The sequence below is a fragment of the Eucyclogobius newberryi genome, unplaced genomic scaffold (genome assembly GCF_026437365.1).
Source record: "Eucyclogobius newberryi isolate DKJ021-1_F unplaced genomic scaffold, fEucNew1.0.hap1 SCAF_6, whole genome shotgun sequence".
Taxonomy (NCBI): Eukaryota; Metazoa; Chordata; class Actinopteri; order Gobiiformes; family Gobiidae; genus Eucyclogobius; species Eucyclogobius newberryi.
The window spans coordinates 444,896-460,545 of NW_027316278.1; the positions used below are offsets into that span (position 1 = coordinate 444,896).

The following is a 15,650-nucleotide window of genomic DNA, read 5'->3' on the forward strand; positions in this document are numbered from 1 at the left end:
TCTTCTGATGAAGTCCCGATGCCGCAGAGACCAGGCTGTGGAGGTGCTGGAGCGAGATGGTCTGAAGAAGGACCAAGACCTCGCTCAGAAAGATCTGAGCATCCAGAAGCTCCAAGAGCAGGTCCGAGTTCTTCAGGAGGAGCTGAGCAAGCAGAGGGAGACTGAGACGAGGAACGAGACGAGGAACGAGACGAGGAACGAGACGAGGAACGACATGAAGAGCAAGCTGAGGAAGACGCAGAGTGTGAGCGAGCCAAGGAACGATCTAGAGAGGCGCAGACCCCAGGAGAGCAGACCCCAGGAGAGCAGACCCCAGGAGAGCAGACCCCAGGAGAGCAGACCCCAGGAGAGCAGACCCCAGGAGAGCAGACCCCAGGAGAGCAGACCCCAGGAGAGCAGACCCCAGGAGAGCAGACCCCAGGAGAGCAGACCCCAGGTGGGTCAATGATGTGACGTGAGTTCATTGAAGACTTTGACCTTTTGCCAGTGTTTGTTTCATGTGGATCGGTTTAATAATCACAGAGACACATCCATCTTCTTCCTCTTCTTCCTCTTCTCCGGGGCCGGGTCGCGGGGGCAGCAGTCTAAGCAGGGACTCTCAGACTTCCCTCTCCCTAGACACTTCTTCCGGGGGGCTCCCGAGGCGTTCCCAGGCCAGCCGAGAGACATAGTCCCTCCAGCGTGTCCTGGGTTTCCCCGGGGCCTCTTCCCGGTGGGACATGCCCGAAACACCTCCCCAGGGAGGGGCCCAGGAGGCACCTCAGCTGGAGGAGCAGCGGCTCTACTGCAGAGAGATCTGGACGGCAGTTGACGGCAGGGGCCGCGACGATTGGATATCCGGACACAAGTGTTTTTCCCCACAGAGATATGAACCATAAACTAGGTCCTTTGTCCGTCACCTCCAGGAAACCAAGAGCCAGGACTCGGGCTCCTCCAGACCCGGGTCCAGCTCTGGACTCTCCTCAAGACCCCCGAGTGTGAAGACCAGCTCTGGACAGAAGAACCGGCGCCGAGGGGCCAAAGCAGGAGTCTCCGCGGAGCCAACCTCCAGGACCTACGACTCCAGTGCGCTGCCAACGTTCTGCCTCGAACAGAACAGAGTCCCCAAGGACCCCAGGTGAGACCTTTGAAGTTTAATCTATAGAACAAGTCTGACCTCAGGAGGAAGGAGGAGGCAAGGAGGCAAGGAGGCAAGGAGGCAAGAAGGCAAGGAGGCAAGGAGGCAAGGAGGCAAGGAGGCAAGGAGGCAAGGAGGCAAGGAGGCAAGGATCGCTCTCAAGGACTCTATTTAGTGCAGAGGAGTGAGGGATTCATCAGCAGCCGCTCCACCACCACCAGCCAAGGATTCATCTCCCGCTGCTCCACAATCACCTCCACCACCTCCAGCAAAGGGCTCATCAGCAACAGCACCACAATCTCCCCCTGTGTGACAACAGCGCCCCCTAGAGCTGATTCTGTGTCACATCACACAGATAGGAAAACAAAATGCGAGTCAGGCCCAATCTGAGAAATGTGATTCATTTTCCACTGAAACGTCTGAAACTTCCTGCTAAACGTCACATTCTTATGTAACAAACATTTTTTTAATGAATCATTTGTTTTCTTCCTATAATCTTAATTTTATGTTTTTAACTGAAACATGACTCGACAAAAACACAGGAAATGTACTTCTGACAGAATCTGCTCCACCAACTTTAAGTTTGAATCTGAAGCACAAGAAAACAAAAAGGGGGTGGAGTCTGTGCTGTCTTTAGAGATGAAATAATGACCCGCAGGTCGTCCTTTGGGGTCTTTTCATCATGCTTCAGCACTTCACACAGGGACAATGACTAGAATCAAACTGCCAAAGCAAAGAGTTTTTTAAGGCAAAGAAGTGGAACGTCAATCACCTGAACCTGAGTCTGTGTTTGACAAGAACAAGCATCACATCATCTGCTGAGCTCCGCCTCTTCTGCTGAGCTCCGCCTCTTCTGCTGAGCTCCGCCTCTTCTGCTGAGCTCCGCCTCTTCTGCTGAGCTCCGCCTCTTCTGCTGAGCTCCGCCTCTTCTGCTGAGCTCCGCCTCTTCCAGACTTCAATCTATAATTTGACTGTAAATGATTTGCAACCAAGTATTAAAAAGTGTAACTTTAATTTAGGCTCCTTAATTTGTCCCATTACTTTTTGGTCAGAGGAAAACTGTTGTCTTTCCCACATCGTTCACCTGGTTTGGATGTAAACATCCTCAAATTAAAGCTGAAAGTTCATTTTATTCCACATCCATTGAGGGATATATAGAGACAAAAAGGGTAGAATTGTGTCAATGTCCCAATTGTTGTAGACATTTCAATCTGGTGCGGTCTTAACAAGGACACAAGGGTTATGAGACCGAGGGTTATGAGACCGAGGGTTATGAGACCGAGGGTTATGAGACCGAGGGTTATGAGACCGAGGGTTATGAGACCGAGGGTTATGAGACCGAGGGCTATGAGACCGAGGGCTATGAGACCGAGGGTTATGAGACCGAGGGCTATGAGACCGAGGGTTATGAGACCGAGGGCTATGAGACCGAGGGTTATGAGACCGAGGGTTATGAGACCGAGGGTTATGAGACCGAGGGTTATGAGACCGAGGGCTATGAGACCGAGGGCTATGAGACCGAGGGTTATGAGACCGAGGGTTATGAGACCGAGGGCTATGAGACCGAGGGCTATGAGACCGAGGGTTATGAGACCGAGGGTTATGAGACCGAGGGTTATGAGACCGAGGGTTATGAGACCGAGGGTTATGAGACCGAGGGTTATGAGACCGAGGGCTATGAGACCGAGGGCTATGAGACCGAGGGTTATGAGACCGAGGGCTATGAGACCGAGGGCTATGAGACCGAGGGTTATGAGACCGAGGGTTATGAGACCGAGGGTTATGAGACCGAGGGTTATGAGACCGAGGGTTATGAGACCGAGGGTTATGAGACCGAGGGTTATGAGACCGAGGGCTATGAGACCGAGGGTTATGAGACCGAGGGCTATGAGACCGAGGGTTATGAGACCGAGGGTTATGAGACCGAGGGTTATGAGACCGAGGGTTATGAGACCAGACGAGCAGAGTTGAAAGGAATGTGGCGTTTACTTAGGGATCTTCTCAAAATAGGTTGAAGCTTAAAAAATGTAGGTTCAGCCCCCCAAGACGAAAAATATGAAGTCTTTTCAGCTTCAACCCATTTTGAGATGATCCCTTATGTCATTGAGTGAGACACAGAGACACAAACGCTCCACATGGGAATCCAACCTTCTGCTTTGAGGTGACACTCTGCCATGAGTTATAAGATTACTTAACTCAAACTATGACTTATTATACTATTTACTCGTTGGTGAAGACCAGTTCGATATTTGTAAAGCTGAGTGTTTGTTTCATGGCAACCGCAGAGCCAATCAGAGGTGTGTTTGTAGGAGGTACAAACCGATTATCATAGAAACCAGCCATTCTAGGTGTCAATCAAACCTGTTGCTAACACAAGGGAACCACGTTGGGGTCTGAAGTGGCTTCTGAGATTGTGGGTACTCCTGACCTGTTGCTCTCTTGCGCCCCCTGTGGACAGTGTGCAGAAGCAGCTGGTGAACGCTCTGATGAAGAACCAGTACCTGAAGCGTTTGGATCCTCAGCCGCTGCGTTTCATGGTGGATTGTATGTACGAGCGCAGCTACCAGCAGGGGGAGCTAGTGACCCAGCAGGGCGAGCGTGGACACCACCTGTTTGTGCTCGCAGGTAAAACACACCTGTTTGTGTGCTTGGTTTTGTCCTGGTTCAGACCTGGTTTAGTCCTGGTTTTGTCCTGGTTTTGTCCTGGTTTAGACCTGGTTTAGTCCTGGTTTAGTCCTGGTTTAGTCTTGGTCTACACCTGGTTTTGTCCTGGTTTAGACCTGGTTTAGACCTAGTACAGTCCTGGTTTAGACCTGGATTAGACCTGGTTTAGTCCTGGTTTAGACCTGGTTTAGACCTGGTTTAGTCCTGGTTTAGTCCTGGTTTAGTCTTGGTCTAGACCTGGTTTTGTCCTGGTTTAGACCTGGTTTAGACCTGGTTTAGTCCTGGTTTAGTCCTGGTTTAGTCCTGGTTTAGTCTTGGTCTAGACCTGGTTTTGTCCTGGTTTAGTCCTGGTTTAGTCCTGGTTTAGACCTGGTTTAGTCCTGGTTTAGACCTGGTTTAGTCCTGGTTTAGACCTGGTTTAGACCTGGTTTAGTCCTGGTTTGGACCTAATTTAGACCTGGTTTAGACCTGGTTTAGACCTGGTTTAGACCTGGTTTAGTCCTGGTTTAGTCCTGGTTTAGTCCTGGTTTAGACCTGGTTTAGTCCTGATTTGTTCCTGGTTTGGACCTGGTTTAGTCCTGGTTTAGACCTGGTTTAGACCTGGTTTAGTCCTGGTTTAGACCTGGTTTAGTCCTGGTTTAGACCTGGTTTAGTCCTGATTTGTTCCTGGTTTGGACCTGGTTTAGACCTGGTTTAGACCTGGTTTAGTCCTGGTTTAGTCCTGGTTTGGACCTGGTTTAGACCTGGTTTAGTCCTGGTTTAGACCTGGTTTAGACCTGGTTTAGTCCTGGTTTAGACCTGGTTTAGTCCTGGTTTTGTCCTGGTTTTGTCCTGGTTTAGACCTGGTTTAGTCCTGGTTTAGTCCTGGTTTAGTCTTGGTCTAGACCTGGTTTTGTCCTGGTTTAGACCTGGTTTAGACCTGGTTTAGTCCTGGTTTAGTCCTGGTTAAGTCCTGGTTTAGTCTTGGTCTAGACCTGGTTTAGTCCTGGTTTTGACCTGGTTTAGTCCTGGTTTAGACCTGGTTTAGACCTGGTTTAGACCTGGTTTAGACCTGGTTTAGACCGTGTTTAGACCGTGTTTAGACCTGGTTTAGACCTGGTTTAGTCCTGGTTTGGACCTGGTTTAGACCTGGTTTAGTCCTGGTTTGGACCTGGTTTAGTCCTGGTTTGGACCTGGTTTGGACCTGGTTTGGACCTGGTTTAGACCTGGTTTGGACCTGGTTTGGACCTGGTTTAGACCTGGATTAGACCTGGTTTAGACCTGGTTTAGACCTGGTATAGTCCTGGTTTAGTCCTGGTTTAGTCCTGGTTTGGACCTGGTTTGGACCTGGTTTAGACCTGGATTAGACCTGGTTTAGACCTGGTATAGTCCTGGTTTAGTCCTGGTTTAGTCCTGGTTTGGACCTGGTTTGGACCTGGATTAGACCTGGTTTAGTCCTGGTTTAGTCCTGATTTGTTCCTGGTTTAGACCTGGATTAGACCTGGTTTGGACCTGGTTTAGACCGTGTTTAGTCCTGGTTTAGACCTGGTTTAGTCCTGGTTTAGTCCTGGTTTAGTCCTGGTTTAGACCTGGTTTAGACCTAGTTTAGACCTGGTATAGTCCTGGTTTAGTCCTGGTTTAGTCCTGGTTTGGACCTGGTTTGGACCTGGTTTGGACCTGGATTAGACCTGGTTTAGTCCTGGTTTAGTCCTGATTTGTTCCTGGTTTAGACCTGGATTAGACCTGGTTTGGACCTGGTTTAGACCGTGTTTAGTCCTGGTTTAGACCTGGTTTAGTCCTGGTTTAGACCTGGTTTGGACCTGGTTTAGACCTGGTTTAGTCCTGGTTTAGTCCTGGTTTAGACCTGGATTAGACCTGGTTTAGACCTGGTTTAGACCTGGTATAGTCCTGGTTTAGTCCTGGTTTGGACCTGGTTTAGACCTGGTTTAGACCCTGTTCAGTCCTGGTTTAGACCTGGTTTAGACCTGGTTTAGTCCTGGTTTAGACCTGGTTTAGACCTGGTTTAGACCTGGTTTAGTCCTGGTTTAGACCTGGTTTAGACCTGGTTTAGTCCTGGTTTAGACCTGGTTTAGTCCTGGTTTAGACCTGGTTTAGACCTGGTTTAGACCTGGTTTAGTCCTGGTTTAGACCTGGTTTAGACCTGGTTTAGACCTTGTTTAGTCCTGGTTTAGACCTGGTTTAGTCCTGGTTTAGACCTGGTTTAGACCTGGTTTAGTCCTGGTTTAGACCTGGTTTAGACCTGGTTTAGACCTGGTTTAGTCCTGGTTTAGACCTGGTTTAGTCCTGGTTTAGACCTGGTTTAGACCTGGTTTAAACCTGGTTTAGTCCTGGTTTAGTCCTGGTTTGGACCTGGTTTAGACCTGGTTTAGACCATGTATAGTCCTGGTTTAGTCCTGGTTTGGACCTGGTTTAGACCTGATTTAGTCCTGGTTTAGTCCTGGTTTGGACCTGGTTTGGACCTGGTTTAGACCTGGATTAGACCTGGTTTAGACCTGGTTTAGACCTGGTATAGTCCTGGTTTAGTCCTGGTTTGGACCTGGTTTAGACCTGGATTAGACCTGGTTTAGTCCTGGTTTAGTCCTGGTTTAGTCCTGGTTTAGTCCTGATTTAGTCCTGGTTTGGACCTGGTTTAGACCTGGATTAGACCTGGTTTAGTCCTGGTTTAGTCCTGGTTTAGTCCTGGTTTAGACCTGGTTTAGTCCTGGTTTAGTCCTGGTTTAGACCTGGTTTAGTCCTGGTTTAGACCTGGTTTAGTCCTGGTTTAGTCCTGGTTTAGACCTGGTTTAGTCCTGGTTTAGTCCTGGTTTAGACCTGGTTTAGTCCTGGTTTAGACCTGGTTCAGTCCTGGTTTAGTCCTGGTTTAGACCTGGTTTAGTCCTGATTTGTTCCTGGTTTGGACCTGGTTTAGACCTGGTTTAGACCTGGTTTAGTCCTGGTTTAGTCCTGGTTTAGTCCTGGTTTAGTCCTGGTTTAGACCTGGTTTAGACCTGGTTTAGTCCTGGTTTAGTCCTGGTTTAGACCTGGTTTAGTCCTGGTTTAGACCTGGTTTAGACCTGGTTTAGACCTGGTTTAGTCCTGGATTGGACCTCGTTTAGACCTGGTTTGACCTGGTTTAGACCTGGTTTAGTCCTGGTTTAGACCTGATTTAGACCTGGTTTAGTCCTGGTTTAGTCCTGGTTTTGACCTGGTTTAGACCTGGTTTAGACCTGGTTTAGACCTGGATTAGACCTGGTTTAGACCTGGTTTAAACCTGGTTTAGTCCTGGTTTGGACCTAATTTAGACCTGGTTTAGACCTGGTTTAGACCTGGTTTAGACCTGGTTTAGACCGTGTTTAGACCGGGTTTAGTCCTGGTTTAGACCGTGTTTAGACCTGGTTTAGACCGTGTTTAGACCGGGTTTAGTCCTGGTTTAGACCGTGTTTAGTCCTGGTTTAGACCTGGTTTAGTCCTGGTTTAGACCTGGTTTAGACCTGGTTTAGTCCTGGTTTGGACCTGGTTTAGTCCTGGTTTGGACTTAATTTAGACCTGGTTTAGACCTGGTTTAGACCTAGTTTAGACCTGGTTTAGACCTGGTTTAGACCTGGTTTGGACCTGGTTTAGACCGTGTTTAGTCCTGGTTTAGACCTGGTTTAGTCCTGGTTTAGTCCTGGTTTAGTCCTGGTTTAGTCCTGGTTTAGACCTGGTTTGGACCTGGTTTAGACCGTGTTTAGTCCTGGTTTAGACCTGGTGTAGTCCTGATTTAGTCCTCGTTTAGTCCTGGTTTAGACCTGGTTCAGTCCTGGTTTAGTCCTGGTTTAGACCTGGTTTAGTCCTGGTTTAGTCCTGGTTTAGACCTGGTTTAGTCCTGGTTTAGACCTGGTTTAGACCTGGTTTAGACCTGGTTTAGACCTGGTTTAGACCGTGTTTAGACCGGGTTTAGTCCTGGTTTAGACCGTGTTTAGACCTGGTTTAGACCTGGTTTAGACCGTGTTTAGTCCTGGTTTAGACCTGGTTTAGTCCTGGTTTAGACCTGGTTTAGACCTGGTTTTTGTCCTGGTTTAGTCCTGGTTTAGACCTGGTTTAGTCCTGGTTTAGTCCTGGTTTAGACCTGGTTTAGACCTGGTTTAGTCCTGGTTTGGACCTGGTTTAGTCCTGGTTTGGACCTAATTTAGACCTGGTTTAGACCTGGTTTAGACCTAGTTTAGACCTGGTTTAGACCTGGTTTAGACCTGGTTTGGACCTGGTTTAGACCTGGTTTAGTCCTGGTTTAGTCCTGGTTTAGTCCTGGTTTAGACCTGGTTTAGACCTGGTTTAGTCCTGGTTTGGACCTGGTTTAGTCCTGGTTTGGACCTAATTTAGACCTGGTTTAGACCTGGTTTAGACCTAGTTTAGACCTGGTTTAGACCTGGTTTAGACCTGGTATAGTCCTGGTTTAGTCCTGGTTTAGACCTGGTTTGGACATGGTTTAGACCTGGTTTAGACCTGGTTTAGACCTGGTTTAGTCCTGGTTTAGACCTGGTTTAGTCCTGATTTGTTCCTGGTTTGGACCTGGTTTAGACCTGGTTTAGTCCTGGTTTGGACCTAATTTAGACCTGGTTTAGACCTGGTTTAGACCTGGTTTAGACCTGTTTTAGACCTGGTTTAGACCTGGTTTAGTCCTGGTTTAGTCCTGGTTTAGTCCTGGTTTAGACCTGGTTTAGTCCTGATTTGTTCCTGGTTTGGACCTGGTTTAGACCTTGTTTAGACCTGGTTTAGTCCTGGTTTAGACCTGGTTTAGTCCTGGTTTAGTCCTGGTTTGGACCTGGTTTAGACCTGGTTTAGTCCTGGTTTAGACCTGGTTTAGTCCTGGTTTAGTCCTGGTTTAGTCCTGGTTTAGACCTGGTTTAGACCTGGTTTTGTCCTGGTTTGGACCTAATTTAGACCTGGTTTAGACCTGGTTTAGACCTGGTTTAGACCTGGTTTAGACCTGGTTTAGACCTGGTTTAGTCCTGGTTTGGACCTAATTTAGACCTGGTTTAGACCTGGTTTAGACCTGGTTTAGACCTGGTTTAGACCTGGTTTGGACCTGGTTTAGACCTGGTTTAGTCCTGGTTTAGTCCTGGTTTAGACCTGGTTTAGTCCTGATTTGTTCCTGGTTTGGACCTGGTTTAGACCTTGTTTAGACCTGGTTTAGTCCTGGTTTAGTCCTGGTTTGGACCTGGTTTAGACCTGGTTTAGTCCTGGTTTGGACCTGGTTTAGACCTGGTTTAGACCTGGTTTAGACCTGGTTTAGTCCTGGTTTAGTCCTGGTTTGGACCTGGTTTAGACCTGGTTTAGTCCTGGTTTAGACCTGGTTTAGACCTGGTTTAGTCCTGGTTTAGACCTGGTTTAGACCTGGTTTAGTCCTGGTTTAGACCTGGTTTTGTCCTGGTTTTGTCCTGGTTTAGACCTGGTTTAGTCCTGGTTTAGTCCTGGTTTAGTCTTGGTCTAGACCTGGTTTTGTCCTGGTTTAGACCTGGTTTAGACCTGGTTTAGTCCTGGTTTAGTCCTGGTTTAGTCCTGGTTTAGTCCTGGTTTGGACCTGGTTTAGACCTGGATTAGACCTGGTTTAGACCTGGTTTAGACCTGGTTTAGACCTGGTTTAGTCCTGGTTTGGACCTAATTTAGACCTGGTTTAGACCTGGTTTAGACCTGGTTTAGTCCTGGTTTAGTCCTGGTTTGGACCTGGTTTAGACCTGGTTTAGTCCTGGTTTAGACCTGGTTTAGACCTGGTTTAGACCTGGTTTAGTCCTGATTTGTTCCTGGTTTGGACTTGGTTTAGACCTGGTTTAGACCTGGTTTGGACCTGGTTTAGACCTGGTTTAGACCTGGTTTAGTCCTGATTTGTTCCTGGTTTGGACCTGGTTTAGACCTGGTTTAGACCTGGTTTAGTCCTGGTTTAGTCCTGGTTTGGACCTGGTTTAGACCAGGTTTAGTCCTGGTTTAGACCTGGTTTAGTCCTGGTTTAGACCTGGTTTAGACCTGGTTTTGTCCTGGTTTGGACCTAATTTAGACCTGGTTTAGACCTGGTTTAGACCTGGTTTAGACCTGGTTTAGACCTGGTTTAGTCCTGGTTTGGACCTAATTTAGACCTGGTTTAGACCTGGTTTAGACCTGGTTTAGACCTGGTTTGGACCTGGTTTAGACCTGGTTTAGTCCTGGTTTAGTCCTGATTTGTTCCTGGTTTGGACCTGGTTTAGACCTTGTTTAGACCTGGTTTAGTCCTGGTTTAGTCCTGGTTTGGACCTGGTTTAGTCCTGGTTTGGACCTGGTTTAGACCTGATTTAGTCCTGGTTTGGACCTGGTTTGGACCTGATTTAGACCTGGTTTAGACCTGGATTAGACCTGGTTTAGACCTGGTTTAGACCTGGTATAGTCCTGGTTTAGTCCTGGTTTGGACCTGGTTTAGTCCTGGTTTAGTCCTGGTTTAGTCCTGGTTTAGTCCTGATTTAGTCCTGGTTTGGACCTGGTTTAGTCCTGGTTTAGACCTGGTTTAGACCTGGTTTGGACCTGGTTTAGTCCTGGTTTGGACCTGGTTTAGACCTGATTTAGTCCTGTTTAGTCCTGGTTTGGACCTGGTTTGGACCTGGTTTAGACCTGGATTAGACCTGGTTTAGACCTGGTTTAGACCTGGTATAGTCCTGGTTTGGACCTGGTTTGGACCTGGTTTAGTCCTGGTTAGTCCTGGTTTAGTCCTGGTTTAGTCCTGGTTTAGTCCTGATTTAGTCCTGGTTTGGACCTGGTATAGACCTGGATTAGACCTGGTTTAGTCCTGGTTTAGTCCTGGTTAGTCCTGATTTGTTCCTGGTTTGGACCTGGTTTAGACCTGGTTTAGGACCTGGTTTAGACCTGGTTTAGTCCTGGTTTAGTCCTGGTTTAGTCCTGGTTTAGTCCTGGTTTGGACCTGGTTTAGACCTGGATTAGACCTGGTTTAGACCTGGTTTAGACCTGGTTTAGACCTGGTTTAGTCCTGGTTTGGACCTAATTTAGACCTGGTTTAGACCTGGTTTAGACCTGGTTTAGACCTGGTTTAGGTCCTGGTTTAGTCCTGGTTTGGACCTGGTTTAGACCTGGTTTAGTCCTGGTTTAGACCTGGTTTAGACCGTGTTTAGTCCTGGTTTAGACCTGGTTTAGACCTGGTTTACTCCTGGTTTAGTCCTGGTTTAGATCTGGTTTAGTCCTGGTTTAGTCCTGGTTTAGACCTGGTTTAGTCCTGGTTTAGACCTGGTTTAGACCTGGTTTAGACCTGGTTTAGACCTGGTTTAGACCGTGTTTTAGACCGGGTTTAGTCCTGGTTTAGACCGTGTTTAGACCTGGTTTAGGACCGTGTTTAGTCCTGGTTCAGACCTGGTTTAGTCCTGGTTTGGACCTAATTCAAACCTGGTTTAGACCTGTTTAGTCCTGGTTTGGACCTAATTCAAACCTGGTTTAGTCCTGGTTTAGACCTGGTTTAGTCCTGGTTTGGACCTGGTTTCGACCTGGTTTAGTCCTGGTTTAGACCTGGATTAGACCTGGTTTGGACCTGGTTCAGTCCTGGTTTAGTCCTGGTTTAGACCTGGTTTTAGACCTGGTTTAGACCTGGTTTAAACCTGGTTTAGTCCTGGTTTGGACCTAATTTAGACCTGGTTTGGACCTGGTTTAGTCCTGGTTTAGACCTGGTTTAGGACCTGGTTTAGACCTGGTTTAAACCTGGTTTAGTCCTGGTTTGGACCTAATTTAGACCTGGTTTTGTCCTGGTTTAGACCTGGTTTAGACCTGGTTTAGACCTGGTTTTAAACCTGGTTTAGTCCTGGTTTGGACCTAATTTAGTCCTGGTTTAGACCTGGTTTAGACCTGGTTTAGACCTGGTTTAAACCTGGTTTAGTCCTGGTTTGGACCTAATTTAAACCTGGTTTAGTCCTGTTTGGACCTAATTTAGACCTGGTTTAGTCTTGGTCTAGACCTGGTTTTGTCCTGGTTTAGACCTGGTTTAGTCCTGGTTTAGTCCTGGTTTAGTCCTGGTTTGGACCTGGTTTAGACCTGGATTAGGACCTGGTTTAGACCTGGTTTAGACCTGGTTAGACCTGGTTTAGACCTGGTTTAGACCTGGTTTAGACCTGGTTTGACCTGGTTTAGTCCTGGTTTAGTCCTGGTTTAGTCCTGGTTTTGACCTGGTTTAGACCTGGTTTAGACCTGGTTTAGACCTGGAATAGACCTGGTTTAGACCTGGTTTAGTCCTGGTTTAGACCTGGTTTAGACCTGGATTAGACCTGGTTTAGACCTGGTTTTGACCTGGTTTAGTCCTGGTTTAAACCTGGTTTAGTCCTGGTTTAGACCTGTTTAATCCTGGTTTAGTCCTGGTTTAGACCTGGTTTAGTCCTGGTTTAGACCTGGTTTAGTCCTGGTTTAGACCTGGTTAAAACCTGGTTTAGTCCTGGTTTAGACCTGGTTTAGTCCTGGTTTAGACCTGGTTTGGACCTGGTTTAGACCGTGTTTAGTCCTGGTTTAGACCTGGTTTAGACCTGGTTTACTCCTGGTTTAGTCCTGGTTTAGATCTGGTTTAGTCCTGGTTTAGTCCTGGTTTAGACCTGGTTTAGTCCTGGTTTAGACCTGGTTTAGACCTGGTTTAGACCTGGTTTAGACCTGGTTTAGACCGTGTTTAGACCGGGTTTAGTCCTGGTTTAGACCGTGTTTAGACCTGGTTTAGACCGTGTTTAGTCCTGGTTCAGACCTGGTTTAGTCCTGGTTTGGACCTAATTCAAACCTGGTTTAGACCTGGTTTAGTCCTGGTTTGGACCTAATTCAAACCTGGTTTAGTCCTGGTTTAGACCTGGTTTAGTCCTGGTTTGGACCTGGTTTCGACCTGGTTTAGTCCTGGTTTAGACGTGGATTAGACCTGGTTTGGACCTGGTTCAGTCCTGGTTTAGTCCTGGTTTAGACCTGGTTTAGACCTGGTTTAGACCTGGTTTAAACCTGGTTTAGTCCTGGTTTGGACCTAATTTAGACCTGGTTTGGACCTGGTTTAGTCCTGGTTTAGACCTGGTTTAGACCTGGTTTAGACCTGGTTTAAACCTGGTTTAGTCCTGGTTTGGACCTAATTTAGACCTGGTTTTGTCCTGGTTTTGTCCTGGTTTAGACCTGGTTTAGTCTTGGTCTAGACCTGGTTTTGTCCTGGTTTAGACCTGGTTTAGACCTGGTTTAGTCCTGGTTTAGTCCTGGTTTAGTCCTGGTTTAGTCCTGGTTTAGGTCCTGGTTTGGACCTGGTTTAGACCTGGATTAGACCTGGTTTAGACCTGGTTTAGACCTGGTTTAGACCTGGTTTAGTCCTGGTTTGGACCTAATTTAGACCTGGTTTAGACCTGGTTTAGACCTGGTTTAGACCTGGTTTAGACCTGGTTTAGTCCTGGTTTAGTCCTGGTTTGGACCTGGTTTAGACCTGGTTTAGTCCTGGTTTAGACCTGGTTTAGTCCTGGTTTAGTCCTGGTTTAGTCCTGGTTTGGACCTGGTTTAGACCTGGATTAGACCTGGTTTAGACCTGGTTTAGTCCTGATTTGTTCCTGGTTTGGACCTGGTTTAGACCTGGTTTGGACCTGGTTTAGACCTGGTTTAGTCCTGGTTTAGTCCTGGTTTAGTCCTGATTTGTTCCTGGTTTGGACCTGGTTTAGACCTGGTTTAGACCTGGTTTAGACCTGGTTTAGTCCTGGTTTGGACCTGGTTTAGACCTGGTTTAGTCCTGGTTTAGACCTGGTTTAGACCTGGTTTAGTCCTGGTTTAGGCCTGGTTTAGTCCTGGTTTAGACCTGGTTTAGTCCTGGTTTAGACCTGGTTTAGACCTGGTTTTGTCCTGGTTTGGACCTAATTTAGACCTGGTTTAGACCTGGTTTAGACCTGGTTTAGACCTGGTTTAGACCTGGTTTAGACCTGGTTTAGTCCTGGTTTGGACCTAATTTAGACCTGGTTTAGACCTGGTTTAGACCTGGTTTAGACCTGGTTTAGACCTGGTTTGGACCTGGTTTAGACCTGGTTTTGTCCTGGTTTGGACCTAATTTAGACCTGGTTTAGACCTGGTTTAGACCTGGTTTAGACCTGGTTTAGGCCTGGTTTAGTCCTGGTTTAGACCTGGTTTAGTCCTGGTTTAGACCTGGTTTAGACCTGGTTTTGTCCTGGTTTGGACCTAATTTAGACCTGGTTTAGACCTGGTTTAGACCTGGTTTAGACCTGGTTTAGACCTGGTTTAGTCCTGGTTTGGACCTAATTTAGACCTGGTTTGGACCTGGTTTAGACCTGGTTTAGACCTGGTTTAGGCCTGGTTTAGGCCTGGTTTAGTCCTGGTTTAGACCTGGTTTAGTCCTGGTTTAGACCTGGTTTAGACCTGGTTTTGTCCTGGTTTGGACCTAATTTAGACCTGGTTTAGACCTGGTTTAGACCTGGTTTAGACCTGGTTTAGACCTGGTTTAGACCTGGTTTAGACCTGGTTTAGTCCTGGTTTGGACCTAATTTAGACCTGGTTTAGACCTGGTTTAGACCTGGTTTAGTCCTGGTTTAGTCCTGGTTTAGTCCTGGTTTAGACCTGGTTTAGACCTGGTTTAGACCTGGTTTAGACCTGGTTTAGTCCTGATTTGTTCCTGGTTTGGACCTGGTTTAGTCCTGGTTTAGTCCTGGTTTGGACCTGGTTTAGACCTGGTTTAGTCCTGGTTTAGACCTGGTTTAGACCTGGTTTAGTCCTGGTTTAGACCTGGTTTAGTCCTGGTTTAGACCTGGTTTAGACCTGGTTTAGACCTGGTTTAGACCTGGTTTAGACCTGGTTTAGACCTGGTTTAGACCTGGTTTGGACCTGGTTTAGACCTGGTTTAGACCTGGTTTAGACCTGGTTTAGACCTGGTTTAGACCTGGTTTAGTCCTGGTTTAGACCTGGTTTAGTCCTGGTTTAGACCTGGTTTAGACCTGGTTTAGACCTTGTTTAGTCCTGGTTTAGACCTGGTTTAGACCTGGTTTAGACCTGGTTTAGACCTGGTTTAGACCTGGTTTAGACCTGGTTTAGTCCTGGTTTAGTCCTGGTTTGGACCTGGTTTAGTCCTGGTTTGGACCTGGTTTAGTCCTGGTTTAGTCCTGGTTTGGACCTGGTTTAGACCTGGTTTAGTCCTGGTTTAGTCCTGGTTTAGACCTGGTTTAGACCTGGTTTAGTCCTGGTTTGGACCTGGTTTAGACCTGGTTTAGTCCTGGTTTAGACCTGGTTTAGTCCTGGTTTAGACCTGGTTTAGACCTGGTTTAGACCTGGTTTAGTCCTGGTTTAGTCCTGGTTTAGACCTGGTTTAGACCTGGTTTAGACCTGGTTTAGACCTGGTTTAGACCTGGTTTAGACCTGATTTAGTCCTGGTTTAGTCCTGGTTTGGACCTGGTTTAGTCCTGGTTTAGTCCTGGTTTAGTCCTGGTTTAGTCCTGATTTGTTCCTGGTTTGGACCTGGTTTAGACCTGGTTTAGTCCTGGTTTAGACCTGGTTTAGACCTGGTTTAGTCCTGGTTTAGACCTGGTTTAGACCTGGTTTAGACCTGGTTTAGACCTGGTTTAGACCTGGTTTAGTCCTGGTTTAGTCCTGGTTTAGACCTGGTTTAGACCTGGTTTAGACCTGGTTTAGACCTGGTTTAGTCCTGGTTTGGACCTGGTTTACACCTGGTTTAGACCTGGTTTAGACCTGGTTTAGTCCTGGTTTAGACCTGGTTTAGACCTGGTTTAGTCCTGGTTTGGACCTGGTTTAGACCTGGTTTAGACCTGGTTTAGACCTGGTTTAGACCTGGTTTAGTCCTGGTTTAGACCTGGTTTAGTCCTGGTTTAGACCTGGTTTGACCTGGTTTAGTCCTGGTTTAGACCTGGTTTAGTCCTGGTTTAGACCTGGT

General features: G+C 47.2%; 1 protein-coding gene across 1 annotated transcript in view; it reads left to right on the plus strand.

Moving 5' to 3' along the window:
- The first annotated feature begins 908 nt into the window (after window positions 1-908).
- The window catches only part of LOC140347277 (cGMP-dependent protein kinase 2-like), a 99,582-nt gene continuing 84,840 nt past the window's right edge, over window positions 909-15,650 (plus strand). The window contains exons 1-2 of the mRNA XM_072433665.1: window positions 909-1,117; window positions 3,576-3,742. Of these exons, the coding sequence (XP_072289766.1) occupies window positions 3,604-3,742 (139 nt within the window). The 5' untranslated portion in view covers window positions 909-1,117; window positions 3,576-3,603. The remainder of the gene's footprint in view (window positions 1,118-3,575; window positions 3,743-15,650) is intronic.